General features: G+C 38.1%; 1 protein-coding gene across 3 annotated transcripts in view; it reads right to left on the reverse strand.

The window, feature by feature from the left end:
* Window positions 1–261: 261 nt before the first annotated feature.
* LOC124582996 (dynein light chain Tctex-type protein 2B-like) overlaps window positions 262–27585 on the reverse strand; it is a 114522-nt gene continuing 87198 nt past the window's right edge. The window contains exons 4-5 of one of the 3 annotated variants that reach the window (XM_047133018.1): window positions 15792–15862; window positions 262–468 (exon numbers count right to left, since the gene is read on the reverse strand). In XM_047133018.1, the coding sequence (XP_046988974.1) occupies window positions 15815–15862 (48 nt within the window). In that variant the 3' untranslated portion in view covers window positions 262–468; window positions 15792–15814. Of the gene's footprint in view, window positions 469–12999; window positions 15493–15548; window positions 15863–27585 lie in introns of those variants that run through there. The other 2 variants (XM_047132322.1, XM_047131473.1) reach the window with 2 other exon arrangements.

Here is a 27585-nt window from a genome sequence, read left to right on the forward strand (position 1 = left end):
TGTAATTACTGTGTGTCTATGAAACTAAGTTTTTTGACTTTCATCTGAGGAAAAAGAAATGGTATATTTTATCTTTACTATATTTCATTACTACTATTTGTAAATACTTTAATAACATCAGCTCTTGTATGGTAGTATTTTGTACATGTTAATAGTATGTAATATGGAGATTTTATTTAATTTTAAATTGCAGATATTGAAACATTGCTGGAAAACATTATTTTTATATTATTCAGAGTATGTTTATTCTACAGTGGTGCTTTCTGCAGCTTTGAAAAGTATTTCTGCTACTATGATGTATTATCTAAGAATTTTCAGTGTCAGTACACTGTATATGACTTTAAAGTATTATTACATTGTTTTTATTCTTAATGAAACCACTGGTCAAAAAATGTTTGGTATATGACTTATTTCTTGTATCTCCTCATGCTTTACACAGATTTGGAGGAATCAAGAGGATGTGTGAACCTAAAATAACCAAAACATACAGCACATATATTAAGCCATTTGTTCCAATTTAGTATCAGTATTGCTATCTGACTGACACACACACACACACACACACACACACACACACACACACTTTTCATTATATAACATTCCTACAATTTCAAATGAACCATAGTGTTTAATACCTTGTTGACAATTTCACTAAGGATGTAAGATGTATCCTTTTCAAAGAAATTGTTCTGACATTACTTTACTTTAAACACTAAAGAATACATGGAAAACTTGAACATAACCAAAACATTTTTACAAATGTTGCAGTACACTAAGGGAAAAACAACACAAAACTCTCATCTCCATTATAGAAACATATGTTCAATCTGAGATGATTCAATAGCAACATTGTTCAGTGGAGCAAGTTCATCAAGATCTCAACAAGGAAAGAGGGAAAAAAATTACTCAGTTCCCCAAAATTATATGGAGACTTTGTTAACTAGTAAAGACTGTAACACACAAGTGCACACCAAGGGAGTGCGGGACAAATTACCTACATGGTCTTGACAAGGGTTCCAAAAACATTTTCAACAAATACCAGGATCTCTCTCACCGAGGCTGCAATACAGGCAAGGCAAGAACTCCATTGGGTCATATTAATTGAGCAGCTTGGGGGAACACAATGGTAAGTGCCACTGCCATGTATTTTGAGTTGTAGAGTCAACACTAAAGAGTACAAATGTGAGGGTGAAGCTTCATGGTAAATGACAATGGCTACATGTTGCAGTAACAGAATGGCAAGTGACAAGTAAAACAACTGGCAACATGAGGGACCCAAAGTATGTTTTTTAAGATTATAGCCACATTTTATGAGCTGCAAGAGAACAAAAATGTCCTTAATGTGATCATGATATATCTGAACAGACTCCTGATTACATTCCCAATGACTCACAGATATTTAAATTTCCAAAACTGTTGTGCTTAGTATGTTTCAGGAACATAATGGCAAGTAAATGTACATACCATTATGTTCCTGAAATGCATGAAATATGAGGCTATTATTGAATAGCTGCTTCTGACAGCTTGGTAGTGTGAATATGCATATTTCTTCTTTTTTATTCCTACAAGAAATAATAATAATAATAATAATACAGATTATGATGATAAAAAAAATCTTTGTTGGTATTCAAATAATCTGCAAATCATTTGAAATTGGCCTTAATATTGAGCACTCGCTCACTGTCTCAATTACCTGTTATGAAGCGGCAGAGGGCAGAACAATTGAAGAGGTCTTCTCAGAAGAGGATGAGAGACACCACACAAGGAAAGTTTAAGCAGAAGATGTGTAATACAGGCCAAGAATACACTGATAGAAAAAATAATTGCAACACCAAAGAGTAGTTGTGCAACATAAACGGAAGTTGGTAGGTGTGTTTCTACATTCGAAAGATGACATATATTCAAATGTTGTGCCAGTGCTAGTAGTGCCGCTATGAGGCTGCAAGTCAAATTCCTTTTAAATACACACTGTAACGGCCGTGAGCATGGGCTATCTTTGAAGCTGGATTTAGTGAATTGATGTTAGTTAAGAATGCCTTTAAGGTGATGGAGGTGCCATTATTGTCACCTACTGAGATTAAATGAGGTCATGTAACAGGGCTATGAGAAGCAATACGTTCCTTTTGCACTATAACAGAAAGACTGGGTAGGAATGTAGCCATTGAACACGATTGCTGGCAGCGTTTTGTCACCAAAATGTATGGTCGCAGGTTGCAAGGAGTTTGGGCTGCTCAGGACAGCCCGTGGCTTTACTGAGAGTGAAGACCATTGAGTTCGGCATACGGCTCTGGCACACTGCATCTGCAATAGCAAATTTAGTAGCAGTTGACACTGCAGTGACACAGCGAACTGTTACAACTCAGTTACTTCAAGGCCAGTTCACAGCCAGACAACCTGTAGCATGTATTCCCCTGACCCCTAAACCACTTCTCACTGCAGTGCAGAGTGCAGGTACTGTGTTTTCTGATAAAAGCTGGTTCTGCTTTGGTCCAAGTGATGCTCGTGTGTTGCTTAGAAGGATGCCAGTTACGGGTCTGAAACCAACCTGTCTATGTGCTAGACACAGTAGACCTACATCTGGAGTTATGTGTGGGGTGCTATTTTGTATGACAGTGGGAGCACTCTTGTGGTTACACGAGATCTGTCTCGAATCAAGATGGGATGACCAAGTGGAACAGGCATGAAACTCTATCTCACAAACTGACATCCGGCATCTAGCAAAACGCATGCACATTTCCATGTTTGCATTCAACATTCTTGCAGTCACACGGATAATTAAAGTGCCAGAATTTCACATTTGCAGTGGCTTATCTCACACTTAACATTAACCTGTGATCTTGCAATGTTAATCACTTAAGTATGTTACCTAGACAAATGTGTTCCCAAAATTTTGTTACTCTACATTATTTATTTTTCCATCAGTGTGTGTACCTTGTTCTGGAAACACTGCAGATAAAAAGTATGTAGCACCTACATGCCACTTTCTCTTAAATGTTTCAAGACTGTGGATGAAAGCAATGTGAGGCAAGCGTCTAAACATTCTAGGAAGTTGGTGACTTTGATGTTCAGAATGCATTGGCTGACAACTTAAGAAATGTATGCAGATGGAATGTGACTTCTGAATACTCATAATCTGTATTCATCAGTGAGACCTTCCGTCATGACATCTAGCATGAAGTAAATTTCATGAAATGAAATGTGGGAGGCAAGACCTAGTTCTTACTCTTTGATTAAAATACAACACACCCAGACTGAAAGAAAATCAGCATATAGAAAAGTCAAAACAACCTTTGGGTGAAATTAAAACCGAAGGCATCAGTGTTATGAGTGCAAGAGGATTTCCACTGTTAAACAGATGGACAGATGCAAAGTGCACATTGGAGGCTTCTACGACGAGGAGGAACTGTCTGATGGTGTGACAGAATTGGGTATTGATATGGATGACAGGTGATCCAGTATTACACCCAGAAGACAACAGAGCTTTAGAAGATTTGCTACCAAATAAGGCAGGACACATAGCTAGCATTACTTCAGAATTTGGAGGAAGTGGCAACCAAACGACTATTCATGTGGATGTGTAGAATGTATTAGACTGGACACAAACCATCTGACATTTGGAAAAACATCATCCACATAATCCTGAGGTAACAAGTGCTTTCATTCAGTTTACAACTCATCCATCAACGACGAATGGAAAAGAAAATTGAGAATCAGTTAAATGAAGATCATTTTTCCTTTAGGAACCAGAGAGAGAGTTCTGATATGCTTGATAATGGAAGAAACACTTAAGAAAAATCAAGACACCTTCATAGGATTTGTTGACCTAGAAAAACATTTGATGATGCAAACTGGTGCAAAGGTGTTATAACTTTTCAGAAAAACAGGTGTAAGCAATACACACAGCTAATATACAATATGTATAAGAGAATTAAGAAGGAACAGTCGGAATGGAAGACCAAGGATGAAGTGCTTCAGGTTTAAAAGGGATGTACGACAAAGATGCAGCCTTTCCATCCTACTGTCCAATCCGCACACCGAAGAAGCAATGACAGAAATACAAGATAGCTTCAAGAGTGGGATTAAAATTCAGGGTTAAAGAATATCAATGATAAGATTTGCTGATGACATTGCGATGCTCAGTGGAAGCGAGGCAGAATTACATGACATACTGATTGAAATGAACAGTTTACAGAACACAGAGTATGGGCTGAGAGTAAACTGAAGGACAAAATTGAGTATTAGCAGAAATGAGAACAGTGATAAAATTAATGTAAAAATTGAAACCACAAAGTAGAAAGTGAAGGAATTCTGCTACCTTGGAAGCAAAATAACATATGAGCACAGACAAAGAGCACATTCCTGGCCGGAAGAAGTATACTCATTTCAAACAGTGACCTTAATTTGAAGCATAAACTTCTGAGAAAGTATAACTGGAACACAACACCGTATGGTAATGAATCGTGAAGAGAGAGGGGGAGAGGAACATGAGAAGATAGAGAGAATCGAAGGATTTAAGATGTGGTGCTATAGAAGCCTTAGGTTTGAAGATAATTTGCACAGAAATAGGTAGGGAAGTGTGGACGGGAAGATGCATTTCTCACATTGATAACCTTTTACGAAGTGTTGCTGCAGTCAACATTGAACAAAACTACGCAGTTACCCTCACCTAGCATTCTTTATGGCGCATTGCCTGGAATGAGATTAAACTTCATTGGCTGATGGTGAAAATAATTACTCAAAACAGTTCGAAATTGAGCTACCTACCTATGTGAGGGGCACTACAGGTTGTTGTAGGCATGTACCCCGAATACAAAAGTAGTAATACTAGTCGTTGTAGTTCTACGGATAGGCTTAGTCCCTTTGCTAATCGCTTTCTTGTTTCTTGCATTTTTAGAAATTTCCGTGCACCTGTGCTTCGCACTATAAAGTAAATTATTAAATTTTAACACTTGGATTTTTTTTTGCATGTATGAGATGTTATCAAAAATTAATAGGAATTTTTTATTCCATGGGCTTTATATGCCCAATTTTCGAAACTTTTTTATCTTGTTGGTACATATGTTCCTGATGTATGTAAATTGAGACTTCCGCAGCATGTAAACAAATACACCCTGAAGGAGGTCACTTGTGTTAGGGACCGAAACGTCGTTAGTTTTACATATTGACAGTGCAGTCACAAACTCAGAAAAATTTTATTGATTCCTGATGTATGTTTACATTTTTAGCTGTTTTGAATATTTAGTTTGTTGAAAAGGCTATATGTGTTTTCAAGCAGTCAGTGAATTTTTATTTCAGAAAAAGGTATCTCAAAACTTTTGTATTATATTTTGCTTGAAAAACTGAATAAGTACAGCACACCGGATTCAGACTGTTGACTGTGACTTTTGGCAAATCTGCTACGAACAAGACAAGAATTTATGAGTGGTATGAATGTTTCAAAGAGGGTTGAAAAGACGTTGTAGACTATGACTGTCCTGGATGCCCTAGCATACCAATTACTGAAGACATTGAGGAATAAGTAAAGAAAATGGTTCTGCAAAATCGCCGAATCAACATCAGGAAGGTTGCTGATGATGTCAGCCTATCCTTTGGCTCATGCCAAGCATTTTTTTTTTTTTTTTTTTTTTTTTTTTTTTTTTTTTTTTTTTTTTTTTTTTTTTTTGGCATGAAACATGTAGTAGCTCAGGAATTGCCGAATGAAGTTGAAGAAGATTCACAACTTTTAAAGAAGGTGACAAAATATGGGTATAACATCGAAACAAAAAGGTCCAACTGCCTTAATGTAATCTGCTTGAAGAGCCAAGACTGCAAAAAGAAGAAGTAAGAAAGAAATATAGATAGGTTTGATCACATATGAAGGTTCTTCTCCTCATTGTAGGTCAATTACAGTAGGATAGTGCATCATGAGTTCCTGTCTTAAGGCTGTACAGTTAATAAGAAATAACAGTACCTGGAAGTTATGTGCGCCAGCTGCATGAAGCAATCTACAGAAGACAATCGGAAATGTGGCAAAACCACTCACAGAAATTGTCTCCCAATAATGCTCCCACTTGTACCTTGATGATTGTTCATGATTTTTTGGCAAAAACAACAACAACAACATCATGTTGCCCCAGCCACCATATCCACCGGACATGGCCCCCTGAAAAATCCTTCTGTTCCCGAGGCTGAGGAGAACCACGAAGAGACATAATTTTGCCACTATTGATGAGATAAAACAGAATTGCTCACAGAACTGAACAGCCTAATGAAAAGTCAGTTCCAGGAGTGCTTCCAAGCTTGGAAAAGGTGCTGGAACAAGTGCATAATCAGAGCAAATAAACATAGTGCATACTGTCAACTCTTCTGACAAGTTCTAGTGGAGAAGAATAATGAGACAAAAATTTATCTTACAATGAGCATGGTCACAACTTTACAACAATGAGAGAGTGGTGCAGGATCGTCATCATCATCATCTTCTTCTTCTTCTTCTTTTAAGATAAGCGGGAATGTTGCAGGTGATGAAAGAAAGAAGTCTTTAATAAGCAAACAGATGAAGCAGTTTGAGACACATTTACAATTATCAACTCCCAGAAATTTCAGAGTCAGCACCATTACCAAGAAGCTTGGTGCACAGTGGGCACCCTAAATGTTGATTGACAATACAACTTGGCTGATAGGTGATGGTGTTAAAATTACTGCTGTGGAACAAGGAAAAAGGCAAAGACTTACTGAACATACGTGTGACAGATGATGAACCATGGAGTTCTTTCAAAAGTTCATGGCAAAATAGTGGATGCATACTCACTCCCTCAAACAAGCTGAAAACTTTCAGCGGACATTTAGCAGAAAACTTTCAGTGAACATGTAGCAACAAAATGCTTATGATTACAAATCTTTGGTTTGTTGAACTCATACTGTCAGGCAGGACAACTAGTGTGGCTGCACATTGTGAAACATTGCAAGTACTGCACAAAGTAATTCAGAATAAAGAGGCTTCTATCTTATTCCACTGCATGACAGTACCCAATCTGATGCTACTTCAACTTCTTAAACTGATCATGAAGAAATGGTTGGATGGTCATTTCACTTTAGACAAGGATCAGCAGGGCACACTGACATGGCTCAACAGGTGGGTGGCAGACACTTTTTCAGAGGAGATATGAGAATAGCTGTGTTTAATAGCTCTTTCAGTATTTTGAATTTGCTATATTCCTCACTAGTTAAGATGAATGTATTCCACAGCTCCACCCAAAATATTTAGTTATTAAAAAAACCCAGTGACCATAGTCGGTATACATCATCAATGTTATTGTCCCTTCGCTCCCAAAGCAATTAGGTGGCACATCTGCACAATTCTTATTACCCACTTATAAGTAAAATATAGCATCTTACATGTAGATATGAAGGTCCATTAAATGAGGCTGCATAATTATTTTTTTATGTTAAGTCTTTTGCATTTTTTAATTGAGGTGATTGTTTACCAAAACAAAGAATTAACTATTCTTTATAGAACAGCTTAATAGGATATTGATGCTTATTTACCCCTGAACTATTATTTTGAAGTTTAACATGGAATACCCCAGTAAATCTTGTGGTATTTTATTCACCTCACAATGAAGAGCTTCTTCCACACTTTGTGTTGCATTTGTTGTTCTATATTTTTTTTAGTTGAACAAACTAAAATCCTCTAAGGTCAAGAATGCAGATTATTTTGTTCTTCCATAAAGGCAAATGATATGATCAAGAATAATTTCATTTACAGATGCCAAAGCCACAGTTGTACAAGATGCACTACAGAAGTTTTGAGAGAGCCCACTGTATATCCTAGAGTTACAACTGACAATAACATATTTCACCAGTATTTTGTACAATTTGCTTTCTACACTTATTATTATGGCTCTAAGGGCTGAAAATATTTCCCTTCTGCACCTGTATCACTAGAGAAAAACAATATTGCTCCAGACAAAATTGTACAAAATAACAATGGAGCCGTATTTGAAAATCCTGCATTATTACCTCCAAGGGAAATTTCATCCTTATGGATACTTCACTGATGAGTGAACAAACATCTGTATCAAACAATGGTATTGTTTTTTTAAATGAAAATTATGTGCTACACTCTAATGCTATATACTGTTGGAAAATAATCCTGCTAACATCAGAATTGGTCAGAAGCAAATAAGATTGATTCAAAATTAGCAGATATAAGTCGAAAAGGACGGTGAAAAATTTGTCGAGTATTCTGAGAAGTGGTAGTACTCCAGAGTGCATACTTTCTGTCATGCAAACACTTTTTCATAGGGGAAGGTGTCATTGTGGTGTCCATTCACAAAGCTTGTTAATAGGAGGTACTCATCATGAAATCCGTCTCTGTCAATGCCACTGTCTGTCCTTCAGTGTAAAGAATCTCACATTCTTCAAAGAACAGTAATTGTTCAGAAATACCTCTCAGACAACAGGATGAGTCATGTATTCAATTGCTGTCAATCGTCACTCATTGGTTCCAGAACTTTTGTTCAACAAATGCAGCACATGTTCCTCCATCACAGGCGAGCCAAATGAAGGAGGCCCTTCTAGTGTTTACCTTTTGGAGTTCAAAAGAATCTGTAACAAAAGTCAGCCAAATGGCTTACCATAAAGCATTCTGCCACATGGGTATTTTTGAATGGAGAGGGTCTCGCCCTCACTGGTTACTTCCATTTGCTAAACCATAGTACAAAATCATACCTGCTGTATCACTTGTGGAGTGGCAGCCTCCAATTGCTAATAAGTGGTGGAAAAGAAATAATAAAGTTTTCTGAGTAACTCATATGTACAAACAGCACTTTAATAGTAAACACAAACGTAAAATACTCCCAGTGAGTAGACAAGACACTGTGACACTTGCCCAGAGTTGTGAACAATTTATTGTACTACAGTAGCAGAAGACAAACATGAATTAAATCAAATCCCCTGTAGACTAATGTGTACCTGAAATATTGTGAAAGAGAAAGACATCAGATCGCACTGCGCACTGCTAACCCAGTGTCAATTCAACCACTGTGCACATAATGACAAACAGAAGTGTTTTACTACCTATTGTGAAGAAATTCCCAGACATCAAAAAGCGTGCATTTTCAGATCCATATTCAATGGACTGCTTTTTATTTTTCTGACTTCTCAAAATAATTAACAATTTTTAACACCCTGTATAAGACAGAGACTTTTAAAAATTGCCAACATTATTGCTGGTGTTGAAAACTGGAGTTACAAGTTCAGTGTAGAAAAATATGTATTGATTAAGTGTTGACCTTAACCAATCAATATCCATGAAAGAATGTGAAGTGTCACAAGTTAATAGTGGCAATTTTCTTCTCGAAAAGTGGTCGCACTGCAACTCTCTTTCTACAGAAATAAATGGCACTCACTAGACCATGAACCATTGACCTTGCCACTGGTGAGGAAACTTGCATGCTTCAGCAATACAGACAACTGTACCATAGGTGCAACCACAATGGAAGCGTATCTGTTGAAAGACCAAACAAACATGTGGTTCTTGAAGAGGGTGGGCAGCAGATTTTTCAGCAGTTGCAGGGGCAACACTCTGAATGATTGACTGATCTGGCCTTGTAACATCAACTGAAACAGCCTTGCTGTGCTGGTACTACAAACAGTTGAAAGCAAGGGGAAACTACAGCTGTAATTTTTCCCGAGGGCATATAGCTTTACTGTATGGCTAAATGAGGATGGCATCCTCTTGGGTAAAATATTCCAGAGGTAAAAAAAATGCCCCATTCAGACCTCCGGGCGGGGGTCTTCTCAGGACGACATCGTTATCAGGAGAAACAAAGCTGGTGTTCTAACGGATTGGAGCATGGCCTGTCAGATCCCTTAATCAGGCAGGTAGGTTAGAAAATTTAAAAAGGGAAATAAATAAGTTAAAGTTAAATATAGTGGGAATTAGTGAATTTTGGTGGGACGGGAACCCAACTTCTGGTCAGGTGAATACAGGGTTATAAATACAAAATCAGATAACAATAATGCAAGAGTAGGTTTAATAATGACTAAGAAAACAGGGACGCTGGTAAACTACTATGAGCAGCATAGTGAAAACATTATTGTAGCCAAGATAGATATGAAGCCCACACTCACCACAGCAGTACAACTTTATATGCCAACTAGCTCCACAGATGAGGAGGAGATTGACAAAATGTATGATGAGGTAAAAGAAATTATCCAAATAGTTGTGGGATCTGATAATTTAATAGTCATGGGGGATTGGAATTCAATAGCAGGAACAGAAAGTGAAGGAAAAGTAGTAGGTGAGTATGGGCTGGGGGAAAGGAATGAAAGAGAAAACTGCCTGACAGAATTATGATCAGAGCATAATTTAATCATAGCTGACACTTGGTTTACAAATCATGAGAGAAGGTTGTATATATGTGGAAGTGACCTGGAGACACTGGAAGGTTTCAGATTGATTATATAATGGTTAGACAGAGATTTAGGAACCAGATTTTTAACTTTAAGACATTTCCAGAGCTAATGTGGACTCTGATCACAATTTATTGGGGCAGATTAAAACTAAAGATACTGCAAAAAGACAGGAATTTAGGGAGATGGACCAGGATAGACTGAAAGAACCAGAGGTTGTGGAGGGTTTCAGAGGGAGCATTAGGAATGATGACAAGAACAGGGGAAAGGAATACCTTAGAAGAAAAATGGATAGCTTTGAGATATGAAGTAGAGAAGGCAGCAGATGATCAAGTACGTAAAAATACAAGGTCAAGTAGAAATCCTTGGGTAACACAAGAGACACTGAATTTAATTGATAAAGGAGAAAATATAAATGTGCAATAAATGAAGCAGGCCAAAGGGAATACAAACGTCTAAAAAATGAGATTGACAGGAAGTGCAAAATGGCTAAGCAGGAATGGCTAGATGACAAATGTAAGGATACAGAAGCATATATCACTAGGGGGTAAGATAAATACTCCCACGGGAAAATCAAAAAGACCTTTGGAGAAATAGGAACCATGAATATGAAGAGCTCAGATGGAAAATGAGTCCTAAGCAAAGAAGGGAAAGCAGTATGGTGGAAGGAGTATACAGAGGATCTGTATACAAGGGAGATGTACTTGAGGGGCAATGGTATGGAAATGGAAGAGGACACAGGGGAAGATGAGAAGGGAGGTATGATATAGCATGAAGAATTTGATGAAGCACTGAAAGACTTAAGTCAAAACAAGGACCTGGAAATAGACAACATTCCATTAGAGCTATTGAGCTGTGGGAGAGCCAATCATGACAAAACTCTTCCATCTGGCGAGCAATGTGTATGAGACAGGCAAAATACCCTCTGACTTCAAGAAAAGTACAATAATACCAATTCCAAAGACAGCAGGTATTGACAGGTGTAAAAATTATCAAACTATCAGTTTTATAAGTCACAGCTGCAAAATACTAACATGAATCCTTTACACACGAATGGAAAAACTGGTAGAAGCTGACCTCGAGGAAGATCAGTCTGGATTCCAGAGGAACACGTGAGGCAATACTGACCCTATGACTTTTCATAGGAGATAGGTTAAGGAAAGGCAAATCTACATTTATAGCACTTGTAGACTTAGAGAAAGCTATCAACAATGTTGATTGGAATACACTCTTTCAAATTCTATAGTGGCAGGGGTAAAATACAGGGAGCAAAAGGCTATTTACAAATCGTACAGAAACCAGATGGCAGTTATAAGAGTCAAGGGGAACAAAAGGGAAGCAGTGGTCGAGAAGGGAGCGACACAGGGTTGTACCTTATTCCCGATGTTATTCAGTCTGTTTATTAAGCAAGCAGTAAAGGAAACAAAAGAAAAATTTGGAGTAGGAATTAAAGTTCAGGGAGAAGGAATAAAAACTTCAAGGTTTGCTGCTGACATTGTAATTCTGTCTGAGACAGCAAAGGACTTGGAAGAGCAATTGAACAGAATGGACACTACATTAAAGGAGGATATAAGATGAACATCAACAAAAGAAAAACGAGGAAATAAGACATTTACAGAAGTAAATGAGTTTTGCTATTTGGGAAGCAAAATAACTGATGATAGTTGAAGTAGGGAGGATGTAAAATGTAGACCGGCAATGGCAAGAAAAGCATTTCTGAAGAAGAGAAATTTATTAACATCTAGTATAGATTTAAGTGTCATTAAGTCCATTCTGAAAATATTTTTATGGAGTGTGGTCTTGTATGGAAGTGAAACATGAATGATATACAGTTTACACAAAAAGAGAATAGAAGCTTTTGAAACATGGTGCCACAGAAGATTGCTGAAGATTCAATAGGTAGATCATGTAACTAATGAGAAGGTAGGGAATAGAATTGGGGAGAAGAGAAATTTGTGGTAAAACCTGTTTAAAAGAAGGGAATGGTTGATAGGACACATTCTGAGGCATCAAGGGATCCCCAATTTAGTGCTGGAGGGGATCAGGGGGGATAAAAATAGTAGAAGGAAAACCAAGAGAAGAATAAAGTAAGCAGATTCAGAGGGATGTAGGTTGCAGTAGTTACTCAGAGATGAAGAGGCTAGCACAGGATAGAGTAGCATGAACAGCTGCATCAAACCTGTCTTTGGACTGAAAAAAGCAACAACAACAACAACAACACTAGACAGTAGTACACAATGATGCTAATGTGAAACTAAACTTGCACTTTTTTCAGGTGACTGGCTGACTGCCACAGACCAAGATAGGTAGATGCAGTACTTCTTAGTTTTCGAAAAGCATTTGATTCCATACTAAGCTAGTTATCACGGTACTGTCATATGGTGTATCAACCAATATTTGTAACCGAACTGAGGATTTTTTGGATGAAAAAGAATCAAGTGATGTAGAAGTAACTTCAAGTATACCCCAAGAAAGTGTGTTGGAACCTTGCTGTTCATGTTGTATACAGAGTCCGCCACAAAAATGTATGCACACTTTAAGGAACAAAAAGTATTACATATGTGTTTATTTTACATTTAATAATTGATCACACAAGTTGTACAGCCTTCAGTTTAGCACCAGATTTCTTTAAATGTTCAAAATGTTCACTGTTGGCAGCTATACACATAACAGAACAACGAGCGGTAACAGCAACAATGTCAGTCAATGTTACAGTGGAGATCACTGCACACATCACTATAATGTACTGGGCGAAGTTCATCCAGCGTGCGTGGCTTACATTGACAGATGTTATCTTTCACAGTTTCCCACAAGTAAAAGTCCATAGATGTTAGATCTGGCGACCATGGAGGAAACTCAACTGGCCCTCTTCATCCAACCCAATGCCCCAGAAAATCGTCATCCAGGAAGGCTCGTATGGCTAGCTGGTAGTGTGGTGGCACCTCATCCTGTTGGTGGAAGACCTCTTCATCAGCTCCAAAAAGTGCACGTATACCTGGCAAAATTGATGTGTATAACATTTCCAGGTACACTTCTCCAGTGACAGTAGCATCAAAGAAAAGGGGTCCTACTAAGCCCCTAGATGATACTCCACATCACACATGAACCGCTGGTAGTTTGACCACTTCATCCACATAAACATGCAGGTTTTCCAGTGCCCAATACACACTGTTATGCCAATTCAAAGTTCCATAAGTTTAAATTGTGCCTCATCACTCCACACTACCTTCATCACAAATTGTTCCTCAGCAGTTACCATTTGCTGATACCATTCGCAAAATTGCATTTGGCGATCAGGATTGTCATCATTAATTGCGTGCAGTAATCATGGACTGTAAACTTTCCACTTTGCAGCTTTCAGAATTCTTCGTACACTTTTACTGCTAACCCCCAACTTCATGCGCACATTGCATAGCAGACATCTGTGGAGAATAAATAAAAGTTTCCAACAAGAGAGCCAACAAAGCAAGATTTGTAGCTGTACGCTGTCTTCCTGATCTTCCTTTGCATATATCACAAATTATTCCATACAATTCAGACTTGTCAATGATGCATTTAATTGTTAAGCGGGTTGGTGGTTCTGTTTGAAATTCCCACTTCCACTGATGTTGCACGGATTATTATCATCATCAAACATAAAGAACCACCTCACAATACTTTTTCACTGCTCGAATGTCAAGCGTGCTCCAACCATCTTGTTTTCTCAATACTGAGATGAAAGTACTAACAACTGTTGAGCTAAAGACCATTCTACAACACACTCGTAACTCAAATCAAATGACAATACCAATATCTCAATAGAGCCTGACAAAGAGTGTATACATTTTTTCTGGTGAACTCATTAATATCTTGCAGCAATATTAATAGTAACCTCAAGCTTTCGCAGATGATACAGTTACCTGCAATGAAGTACTATCCGAAGGAAGCTGCACAAATATTCAGTCAGACCTTGGTAAGGTTTCAAAGTGGTGTAAAGACTGGCAATGTGCTTTAAATCAGTCAACTCATACAAATGGCTGGATGTGACACTTTGAGGGAATATGCAATGGAATTATCACATAAGCTCAGACTCGAGTAAAGCATGCGGCACACTTCAGTTTATAGGAAGAATACTAGGGATGTGCAATTAGTCCATAAAGGAGATTACTTACAAATCATTTGTGTAAGTCATCCTGGAATTTTGCTCAAGTATGTGGGACTTGTACTAAATAGAACTAATAGGGGATATTGAATGTATAGCCTATAGAGAAGGGCAGCACAAATGGTCAGAGGTTTGTCTGACCCACAGGAAAATGTTACAGAAATGTTGAAGAAACTGGGCTGCCAGGCACTTGAAGATAGATGCAAACTATCCCGAGAAATCCTGTTAATGAAGTTTCATGAACAAGCTTGAAATGATGGCTCTAGGGATATGCTAAAATCCTCTACTTATCACTCCTGTAGGGAGATAATTACAGCGTACTCACAGACGCATTTAAACAGTCATTATTGCTGTGCTCCATGTGTGAATGAAACGAGAAGAGGCCCTAATAACTGTTATAATGGGAAATTCTGTACTGTGTGCTTCACTGTGAATTGCAGAATATGGATGTAGACGTAGTAGTAGTTTCACAAAAAGATCCACCTAATTTCTTATCAGTGTAATTTATCTTTGGCTTCAATACATGTAAATGGGCTGTGAGCAATAACAACTACTAATCACAAACATTTACTTGGCCCCTCTACGATCAATGGAAGTCAGCTGATTTTGGGCTGCTCCCCAATGTTTACAGCTCTTGCCAACAAAAGCTATGTAACAGTATTGTGTGCTGTAATGATCAGTAACTATTGCGTGAATACTGTTGACTCATATGCGGTGTTTTGCCTGGTGATGGTCAATGTCGTAACTGCTCCTTCTAATGATTCACCATCAATTTTTATGAGACTTCTGTGACTCATTACCCAATTATACATTCTTTTCTTATATAAGCTGTAAGCTGGCTGCCATGGGAGGTTCTTTTACAAGCTGTACGCTGGATTCCTGGGAGAAGGATGTGGGGCTTGTCTGAGCTGCCAATGAACTACGAGCTAATCGGATCTTCTGCCCCCAGCATGCCTCTGTACAGGGTCCACGTAAAAATGTGAGATTAATATATACAAATAATAAACACATATTTTGTATACAAACAGCAATATAATTTAGGTCAGCACATTAATTCATGATACAGAACATCAGAACCAATTTTTATGAAATAAATTATGCCTACAAGTTTATTTCACACATTCAACTTCATCCTATGGATGTAACTGTGCAACACACCATAATATCATTACTTTTCAACATATAAACAGATCAAATAAATATTCAGCACAAAAGAAAATGAGTATAAACAATAGACTGTATGCACACAGCTTACCAAAGTTTTTGTGCAGTAAGTAATCAATAGAAATACACTGCAAATATTACTGCCATACAAACTATAGTGTCCTGAAAAATAAACAAAGAGAATTACTTCTTATGATACAACTGTCATACACCACACAAAAAGTTCAACAACTAAATATATATTTATGATTCTAACTGTATAGGTATTTATTTGTGTTAAATTTTGACCAAACAATTTTAATTGATTGTTTCTAACTGATATGCTTTCACTAAACAGATTAAAACTAATATACTGGGTGATTCACAAAGATATGCAAATATTTTAATATGTTATTCTACAAGTAAAACTAAAGAAAAAAGTTCATATAAACATAGGCCTGCAAATTTTTAGTTAGGGAGTTATGGCTAATAAGATTTTGCCTGAACTTTAGCAACTTCGCTAATATGAAGCCATCGTGAAACTGCTCAAGATTAAACTAAAGAACAACTTCCATTTATTTTGCTGTAAGTGGTCTGGTCAATCTAATAAAATATGTACCAGAGAAGTATCTGCAGTAGTTTTCCAGAAGATCCAGAGAAGCAAAGATTATTATACATGTAAATTTGTTTACTTTCCATTAAGAATGTAGAAACATTTATGTCATTGTTGGCAACCGTTACTGAGTTCTTTCAGTCATTTCCTAACCTTGAAAAGAGTTAGTTTTCCGTATTCTTCAGTGAAAAAACACAATAACAACAGCGTTTTTAAGTGAAACCACAAAGTAACTGTTGTGTATTGTTGTGGAACTATGGCCACAAAACAGTAGCCATTCTGCAACCAGTCTGTGGAAGTCAACAGCCATGAAGAGCTGATTGCAAGAATTTCTGAGGCCAAAACAATAATTTTCAATCTGACACAATTTTGAAAATAATGATGCAATCATTTCTTTGACAACATCACCTTTTTAGTGAGTTACAGAAAGAAACTTCTATCAGTTACTGGGGAGAAGAAATGGAGACATACCTGAGACACTAACACTGTTTTAAATTTGAGTTCTCTCTCTCTCTCTCTCTCTTTCTTTCTTTTTTTCAGTTATTGATCTACCTCTTACAATAAAAGTTTATTCACACTGACTGTATTTTTAATGACACATTAAAATTAAAACACATGTTGACTTCCTTATTGCAGTACAACATATAATCTTAATAATTAATGGTATTATGGTAATTTTAGTGTATTTAGTTGAATGTCAAGCTTTATCCAGTTAATGAAACAGAAAAATAACATCTAATCAAACCAAGCATGGTCATGAATATCAAGTCTGCCTGGTTCTGACTTTTCAGCTTAATTATCTACACTCATTTTAACATAATATGCATTGGCTGGGACAAATTATGTTAAATGCACACATTTTCATGTGTTTGCACTGATTGGCTCTCATTTTATGGCCATAGTTCCACAATGGTTCATTTATGATCTTTATTTTTTTTGTCAGCACTGATCTCTCAAGTACAACGAATTAACCATTGCACTAAAGAAAAGGTTTGATCTAGCCAAAGTAATTTCATTAATGCTGACCACTCCAAGCAGTTTCATGTAGAAAGAATAGATTATCCTCCTAACCCTGGACAGGAAAACAGACTCTCTAAGAATAAACAACATTTTATTCCATTTCATATTATCAAAAGTCTCCAAATCTATAGATGTCGGTTTCCTCATTTTTCCTCATTTTGCACTGCTAAACAAAGTGCTAAAAGAGCTCCTAAAACCAAACTAGCCCTCTTCTAGACTGCTTTCCAATTTTCCCAGCCATTCCTCAATAAAGTACACTTGCAAGAATTCTTGATGCATCTAATACAGGATTGATGTGTGGTTATTTTCAGGTTTATTTATTACCCATGGCTGTTTCTCTTTTGCGTTATTTAATTCTAGCATCTTTTCTGGTGCATTTAGTACACCCCTTTAAGGCAATTCCATTGGTTTTTTATGTCAATAATCATTTACTCATAATGGATCGATGCATGGTGTACAGTAACACATAACAGAAAACAGCATTCACACTAGCTTTCAAGTAACAGCACTTTTTCCAGCACTAGTACACAAATTCACACCAACAACCACGCATACACAACCATCCCAGAGCCATTCAAGACAAGTTAGGCTTGCCATGGCCACAGGAGTGTGCATATTGGTTCCTGTGTGTTTGCATGTGTAAATGTGTGTACTACTGCTGAAAAAAGAGCTGATGTGAAAGCTATTTTCTGTTATGCGTTACTGTGCTCCACACATTGATCTGCTATAGGACAGTGATTCCCCCCTTTTCCTTATTTTACATATCCTCCATCCATGAATTTTTGCTACTTTCATAACCATTTTCTTACGTGGTTTTCCCAGGCAGTCTGAGTTTCATTATTCCAATATTTCTGCTGCTTCAATGTCAGCACCTCAATAATTTTTTGCTGTCCTCTTCAATTCTTGGATCATTATTTTACCAAAACACACTCTGTCTGAGATATTTTCATATCATCCCCACACTTCCATGTACATTTCCGTTTCAAAGGTTTCTCAAAAGGTTTATTCACAACACTTAACTTGTGCCTGCCACAGAATTTTGTGGGAGTCATTTTAAAGCTACGGAATGTTTTGAATTGAAAAACAGGGCAATTCTCCCACAACCATGTCATAAATTTTCCTAATCCTTTGCTACAGTATGACCCTAAGAATAAGTAAGATCAGAGCTCAATAATGAGTTCTATGGTTGCTTGTTTCTAACCAAGTGACAGCACAATAGTCATTAAACGTGGATGGTTGGATTAAGTCAATTGTTTGAGTACATCAAGACAATTAATAATGATATTAAATAGTGAACTAATGATCGTAATCACAAATTAAATCAGGTGAAGAATGAAGTCAAAAAGAATTCAGAGAAGCAACAGAAAAATTACAAAAGGAACTCATCAGTGTTCACAGGAATAAACGATGAGTCACGTAACAAAGTTATGATGGAACAATTCAAGCTTAAATCAGAAGCTGAAGCATTAAAATTTAAGCAAGACGATGATCGTGCACACAATAAAACCACACTCAATCAGGTAGAAGGTAAAATCAATTAACACAAAGCAGAGATCACAATAAAAAACGCTGATTACTACTGTAACAGTCACTCATTAAAATGGTAGCTGGCATACAGGAACAACACATGGAGGAGGCAGCTGAATTTGAAAACAAGCAGCAATCTGCTTTAGATGAACATATGGTAGAAGAAAAAATTCAATAATATGGTACAAGAGAAATGTCATAATATGCTGTGTGCAATGCCAAACTTGACTGTTGATATCAGTATTGGTAGATGCAAGTTTTCCGACTTCAAACCAACTAAGTAATTGCATCCTGTTACTTTCATGTGTCAATTCAAACATGGCATTCCAAGAAACAAAAACTAGATATCTGGGTGAGCAACGTGAAATACAGTGCACATGTATGGGGTAGCTGATAATAACAATAATTTCAGTGAATTTCAGGTCCCTTTTTGAATAGGTTTTGGTCAGTCAAACAACAGTGGACAGCCGAGACTACATTACTGACACCACCACTATACAGTCAAAGTGACAGTAGCATTTGTGAATTATTGTAGAGGTATTGGCGCTGTAACGAACATATGAAAAAGCCTATCAAAGACAAAAACATCATAGTTTTCTCACACAGCAATTAACATTGTCTGTTCATGAGAGATTAGCCCACATGTGATACAAAGACAGTGACAACACACATTTTAGTGTAGAGCGAACTGAAATTCTCAGCACCATGAGAAGGTGGTGTGAGAGCAATCATTCCAGTGTAAGAAACAGAGGCAATGAAGCACCGAAAAAATGAAATCATAATGAATGGAACTTCAGTGCAGCAAATTGATGGAATTATAATAATGAACCAAGAAAGTATGACAACCGCAGGTAACAATAAGACACAATGGCAGGAGTATCATCGTGAATTCCAGATGAATGACAATCGCAAGACTTATGACACGAATGATGATCGCAAGACTTACAATCAATTGCCACAATGTAGAGGAAATTCTCATGGGGTTCCACATCAGGATTTACAAAATAATTGATTTTAGTTCTGGATGTGATCCATTCCAACACTGTATCTATGAACATGACATCACCTATAGCAATACAAACTACAATGCCAGAAAAAAAAAAAAAATATTGGTACACTCTTTTAGAGGTTTCCAATTCAGTCAAGATTTATTGTTGCAACAATGTATATGGAGTACATAAAATGATTACGTTTACAGATCAATAGCAAAAATGGCTCTGTGGCACCAGTTACTGACCCATGCTAAAATGCTCATATTAGTATGAGGCGTACCCTTTCCGGGCAGCAATGCAGGCACTGAAACTGGCATCCAGTCAATCGTACAGATGGCAAATACACTTCTGGGATACCTTATACCATGCCTGCATGACATGTTTTTGTAGTTTTGTGCAAGTTGTTGGCTGATGAATTGGAAGAGTCACTTCTTATCCCATCAAATACCACATGTGCTCAACTGGAGACATACCTGAAGATTGTGCTGGCCAAGGAAAATTGCTGCATGTCCTGCAGAGCAACTGGAGTTTCACGACCAGAGTGTGGGTGAGGACTAACCTGTTGGAACAACACATCACCTTTCTGTTGCAAGAATGGCAAAAGAATGGGTCTAACAACATTCTGCACATGCTGTGCACTGACTAGAGTCCCCTCCAGAAACGAGTTGAAGCTTATTCCACCAATGTGTCTTGGGCAAATGCACTCGATGAGACAATGCTCACCAGCTCTGTGTCACACGCATAAACAACAACCACTTGCGTGCATGCAGAATCTGCTTTCATCGCTGAACAATATGGCATGCCATTCCATCTTCCACACGATCCTCTGGTGGCAGCAGTTGAACCGTGCACATCAATGCTGTGGCGTGAGTGGATGACAGGGTAGAGGTGTTCGTGACCATAGTCCCACTACTAATAATCAATTTTGAATAGTTCATATTGACTTGTCCGAGCTCACAAGCCCTCTTATCTGTACTGTGGTAACTGTACCATTTTCCACTGTTGCCCTTACAATGGCAGACATCTATCTGTGCTATGTGGACATCCAGAACCTCGTCCATGGGTCTAAGAATGTTCAAGTGACGACTGATACCAGCACTGTTGCACAACTGATGCAGCTTGTCCAACTTGTGTGGTCATTCTCTCAAAGACCAATCCGCCACTCAGAAGGCCACAATTTGACCACTTTCAAATTCACTCAGTTGGCTGCAGGAAGCATGAGCATGTCTGTGACATGGTTGCCTGCTTTCTACTCATTTGCACCATACTGAGCTTTCTGACTGTGAGCATTCCCTATTATAAGTTAGACATAGATGGCATTCTGGTAGCTTTGCCACTATGCTAACTGTTGGCAAAACACACTGAAACCATTATCAGTGCATCTACTATCCCCCCAGTGGCATATGCCGTCATCAGATCAAACTCGATATCGTCTTTCCAGGTGGACTAACTTCCTTTTTCTGGTAGCATATTACAAGCTATGCACATACGACAATGGAAGCAAGATTACAGAAGACTTATTCGGGAAAGATGAATGTACTAAGGATGTAGTTAAACTGACTGTTACAGGAGAAGAATGAGGAACTGCTGTTGATATCTTATTGGATTCTGACTCAGATGTAAGTGTAATAACAGATAAATTATTTCAAGAGCTCAATGACTGTGTAAAGATGCCTATTTTTTTGATAAATGAACTAAAAATTGTAATTGCAGCTGGGAATTGAAGCAAGGCAATTACAGGACAGTTTCCATTGAAATATTGAATTTTGGGTGAATATTTTGAGCAGCCGGTTCTCATTACTCTGTTTTTGAGCTTTGGAATCATATTCGATACAGACTGTATGACAGAAAGGTATTATTACTGATTAGATTTTGTAGATGAGTGTGCTACATGAAAATCAGGAAGAAAAGATGAAAGCTTACTTCAAAGAAATTTTAGACAAAGACAGTGAAGGCCTGCGCGCTGAATCTTCATTTTATTAGCATGTAAGAAGACACAGGATGAGGGTGAATGACACTACTGCACAAATTCAAGCAGAATTACATCCTTTCATTACTCTGGGCTATGTCAGATATACATTTAGGTGGTATCTCTCTCAGCTCTTCTTCTGGACGCTTGGCAAGTTCTGTTAACTTATGTTAACACACCTTCCCAAGCATCCAGAAGAAGAGCTGACAGTTGTACTGCAGTACCACCTAGATGTATTTCTGTCCCAGCCCAGACTATTAAAAGGATTTGTTTGTGAATTACAAGAAAATCTTTATGAAGCATCTGCCACTGACCAAGGCATTCTGATAATGTCAGATATGGGAATTACCAAGAGATACGACAAAGTGTGAAGCAGTCCCATCCCTGCACTCATCACGCAGAATGGAACTATCTGGATTGTATTAGATGCCAGAGCAACCAACAGCATCATTCTTCCACAAAGGAGACAATCTGGAACTTTACAGAAGCTATTACAGAAATTTAATTGTTTCAAGTTTTACCAAAGTTTAGGGACCACAAACAATTTCCAGCAATTTTTATCTCACCTGGAAAGTCAGAAATACACTGTGTTTCTGCACAAGGGTTAGGGCTACAAATTAAGGAAACCCCTTTCGTTTGAATGTATTATCTATCATCTTTATGAGAGCACTTGATAAGATATTTGGACCTGAACAACTCAAGTCCATTACTGCCTACATTTATAACATTAGCCAACTGTGAAGATGTAACTGGGATGAAATAAATGTTTGTTAATTGGAAAAAAACTCAAATTAGCTCTCATTTCCAAGTTAAAGGAGGTGCATTTAATTACAGTTATATTTTAATGGCATTCATTGTTGATCCTTTCCTGTATAGGCTTCAAGATTCCACAGATGGTAGACAGAGTGATGAAATTTCAGGCAACAAGAGCTGAGTGTATTTTGTTGCTATTTTTAGCCCAGGCAAATAGCAACAAGGGGAAGAAGTAGGGAGGAACTGAGCATGTTTCATTTAAGCAAAGTGTGTTCCGTTTGTGTCCAGGAATAATATGTTAGTGAAGTGTAGTTAGCGCATGTGGTCAATGAATTCCTGTGATTTAATATGTCTCACAAGTGCGTAAATAGTGCTGACAATTTTTGCTACATTTGTGGACAGCCTTCACTGAAATCACAAAGGAGGCCAATAACACCATATATTAGGAAGGCATAAAGACTGTATTTTGGTTGTGGAATTAGGGTCCAGGACAAGCCCTGGGCTTCTCATGTATGTTGTATATCTTGAGTCTTCTTTTGTGGTTGATCAGAAATGATCTTTAATAGTCTTTTTTATACCCACGATCTGGCGCAAACCATGAAACCAAATGAAAGATTGTTACTATTGTATGAAAATTCCAATAACACATGGTACTTCTAAGAATAAAGAGTCTTCCTTGACATATCCTAACATACCATCAGCCATGTGACCAGTGCTTCATGGAGACGGACTGCCTGTTCCTGTCCCAACTGACTGTGATAATGATGAAGGCGGTAGTGAAACTATTGCTGCACCATCACCTTCAAAACTCAGTTCTTCAAAAGATCCCGATTTTGTGGGTAACTATGAGTGTACAGAAATTCACAAAATAACACAGTGTGAATTTAATGACCTAATGAGACATTTGGAATTGCTAGAAAGCAAAGCTGAACCACTGGCATCAAGACAACAACAGTGGAATTGTCTTGATAAGACTGGTAAATGTGATTGCATTCCATAACTGCCATATGCCAGTCCTTCAATTTTCCAAAACTGAAAAGAACTTGGTATTTTGTAGTGATGTACAAAATTGAATCCTCCAAAGTAAGTCTCAACTATGTGCTACAGCATAACAGCAACGTGTTATCATTGATTCCAATTGGGAATAGACCTTACATGAAAGAAAATTATGACAACTGAAACAATTGCTATTGCGACTGAAATATGACACGTTTAAGTGGCAGATTCCTGGCGATGTGAAAGTCATAAGCATATTCCAATATCATGAGAAGCAAAGTTGCTACTTACCATATAGCGGAGATGCTAAATCACAGATAGGCACAGCAAAAAGTTTTTCACACTAAAAGCTTTCAGGCAATGGCCTTTGTCAACAATACACGTGCGCGCGCACACACACACACACACACACACACATACACACACACACACACACACACACACACACGATTGCAGTCCTAGGCAACTGAAACCACACTGCGAGCAGCAGTACCAGTGCATGACGGGAGTAGCGACTGGGTGGGGAAAAGGAGGAGGGTGGGGAAAAGGAGGAGGCTGGGGCGGGGAGGGGATAGTCTGGTGGTAATGGCCGACAGTAAAGTGCTCCAGGTTGAGCACCAGGCATGGGAGAGGTGGGGAGGGAGGGGGGGGGGGGGGGGGGAGGAAGTAGCGGAAAAGGTGAGACATAAAGAGAAATAGAGAAAAATAAATAAAAAAAATAAAAAAGACTGGGTGTGGTGGTGGAATGATGCATGTGTAGTGCTGGAATGGGAGCAGGGAAGGGGCTGGATGGGTGAGGACTGTGACTAACGAAGGTTGAGGCCAGGAGGGTTATGGGAACGTAGGATGTATTGCAGGGAAAGTTCCCACTTGCGCAATACAGAAAAGCTGGTGTTGGTGGGAAGAATCCATATGGCACAGGCTGTGAAGCAGTCATCGAAATGAAGGATATCATGTTTGGCAGCATGTTCAGCTACAGGGTAGTCCACTTGTTTCTTGGCCACAATTTGTCGGTGTCCATTTATGAGGACAGACAGCTTGTTGGTTGTCATGCCTACATAGAATGCAGCATAGTGGTTGCAGCTTAGCGTGTAGACCAGAGGACTGGTTTCACAGATAGCCCTGCTTTTGATGGGATAGGTGGTGTTAGGGACTGGCCTGGATTAGGTGGTGGTGGGAGGATGTATGGGACAGGTCTTGCAATTAGGGCTACTACAGGGGTATGAGCCATGAGGTAAGGGGTTGGGAGGAGGGGTTGTGTAAGGATGGACGAGTATATAGTGTAGGTTAGTGGACAGTGGAATACCCCTGTGGGAGGGTCTACCGTATCTTCCTTTGCCGTCGGCGTTGTCGTGGTTACCGTGAGACACCGTTATACCAAGAGGAAAGGTGCATTGATCTTAGAGCATGAGATATGATAACCTTAAGCCATTGACAACACACAACGGTCACGGTAGCACCTGATCCCAGAATAGCTGCAGTAGTTAAGATCTACGAACTATCCCCTGTTGACCAGGTCCCCAAAACTTAACTCGTAACGAGATCCCTTCAAAGCAAATTGTCATAACGATCGTCTATAAAGGCTTCGTACAGCGAGAATAAATGTTACGGTTTATGGAATAATAACAGATACGACCAAACTGTCTTGTCTCTTCTGCTTTATTTAACATAACTTCGTTCACAGTTTCATTTCGCATTCACCACTCATTCACCGAAACCCTTTGATGAACAGTTTTGGTTGCTTAACACCAACAGTCAATGATAATGATACAGCTTTTCTCCTTTTTATAAACTGAAGCCCGCTCTCCATGATATAATAAAAAAAAATACCGGTCTCAATACCGCGTCCCTCGTGAGATGCGAATAGACTTATCCCGGAATTGACCGCCCTGTAGGTGTACTCAATTTAATGACCACACTTCACTGTCCGCTATTTCGCGTAACTGAATGTCCATTTGTTAGTCTGATTATACACTGTAGCTATTTAAAATTCGCCCCTATATTTTTCTCAACGCACAATTAGCACTTCGTTACTTGTTTTCTTTTTTTTCTTCTAAGAGTAAACGGGAAAAAAAAGACGCCGTATCATCGGCTTAGTCGATATAAAGCAAAACACCTTAATATGCCCAATTTTACCTCTTCTTATAGGATCGGCTACCTTACTCATTAATTTATTACATATTATTTCCAATAACGCTAAACAAGTATCGCCGTTATATTTTAATTGTATTCAAAAGCATGTTACTACTATTATGACTGACCAAATCGTAACAAATCGCACGGCGTGCATTTTTAACGATAACTTTACGCTATTCAAGTTCCACTACAGCTGTCTTGACTCGTAATGTTACACGGCCCCCCAGACTGTGATGTCTTGAAGAGGGTTCCAGACAGAACAGGCTTATTTTTTTTTTGTGTACTGCGACAGGAGAGGGTATTTGGTTCGGCAAATACACTCACTCTCAGATTCACTCAACAAGTCAGTACATACATTCTACAATATTTAAGTTGAATTAATGGGCCTAGACAAAATGCCCTTAACTAAATTCCACATTTGTTTATAGGTTGTCTTAGAAACACTTCGCACTAATCACTTCATATTCACACTACATTTTTTTTTTCTTGGATGAAGCCCTCAGTTCTTCAACCGACTGTGCAAGGCAGGGATCACAGCCGGGTTCGACGATTGGCATCCTAGGCCAAAACCCTTATCAGGCCACTTGTTTAACCAGAGAGGATTTGGTCCTTTTCTTTTCCTCTTAATTCCACTTTTAAATCATCCATCCTCGCTGTTGGGTGAGAGGATAAATCGTATTTCAGCGTCGTCATTGTTGCTGATACCAAGAAGGTATCTCATGGAAATCGTCGGTACATTCTTTAATTTTCTTTGTAAGTTAGTATAAGTACGTATTTATCCATTGGTGCTTTTATTTAGTCCACTGAGTGTAGTCTTGGTATCATTCAGTGTTTCTTGAATCTATATTTTGCTCATTATTGATAATACTTCTTCAGGTCTATGTGAGGGAACAAGCCTTTAATTACATCAGTATCACAATCTGCCAGGAGGTAGCTCCCTTCATGAGGTATTTTCATTATTTTATATGGACCTGTATATAAATATTGCCATTTCTTATTCAGTCTTTTCCTGGGTGATTTCTCAATAAAATTTCTTCCCCTACATCATATGTGACTACTTTCTTCACATTTTTATCAAAACGGGTTTTTCTCAATTGTGCTTGATGCTTCAGGTTTTCGTAGACCTTCTTCACCATATCTTCTTTCTTGGTAATCTTTTGTTCTATCACAGGTAATTTCTTCATCCATTCTGGCACAATACTTTCACCAAATACTATTTGGTTAGGTGAATAACCTGTCGATAAGTGTGGTAAGTCATTACACACTTTCTCAAATTCATAAATCCAATCGATCCATTTATAATGTTGTTTGGGTATGTACATCCGTAAAAATCGGTTCAACTCTCGGAAGATTCTTTCAACCGGATTTCCACAAGGGTAAAATCTTGAGATGTAAATGTGCTGGATTCCTTGTTCTTTCATAGTGTCTCTCCATACTTTGCTTGTATAATAAGCAGCGTTGTCTGTCAAGATCATTATAGGTTTGCCGAGCTCAGTTATATAGTTGTTGATATATTTGCGTAACATGGGTCGAACGTGGAGATTTTTCAAAGGATATAATTTCACATATTTTGAAAAGAGATCATAGAAAGCCAATACATATTTGAACCGTCCACGTGTCATGGGACATGGCCCACAGACATCACATGACACCAACATTAAAGGTTGTTGTGGGATGATAGGATGTAATTCTATCTTCCGACAATAGTTTATGGGTTTCGCCTTCTGACATATTTTGCACTTCTTAATAATATTTGTAGCTATATGTCCCAAATTTGGATGATAGCAGTATTGTGCTATTTTGGCTGTACATTTAGCGGAACCAAAATGACCCCAATTCAAGTGAGTGTACCATACTAGTGATTCTAAATATTTATTTGGAACACAAACTTTCCAAACAT

Source organism: Schistocerca americana, chromosome 1 (genome assembly GCF_021461395.2).
Source record: "Schistocerca americana isolate TAMUIC-IGC-003095 chromosome 1, iqSchAmer2.1, whole genome shotgun sequence".
Classification (NCBI taxonomy): Eukaryota; Metazoa; Arthropoda; class Insecta; order Orthoptera; family Acrididae; genus Schistocerca; species Schistocerca americana.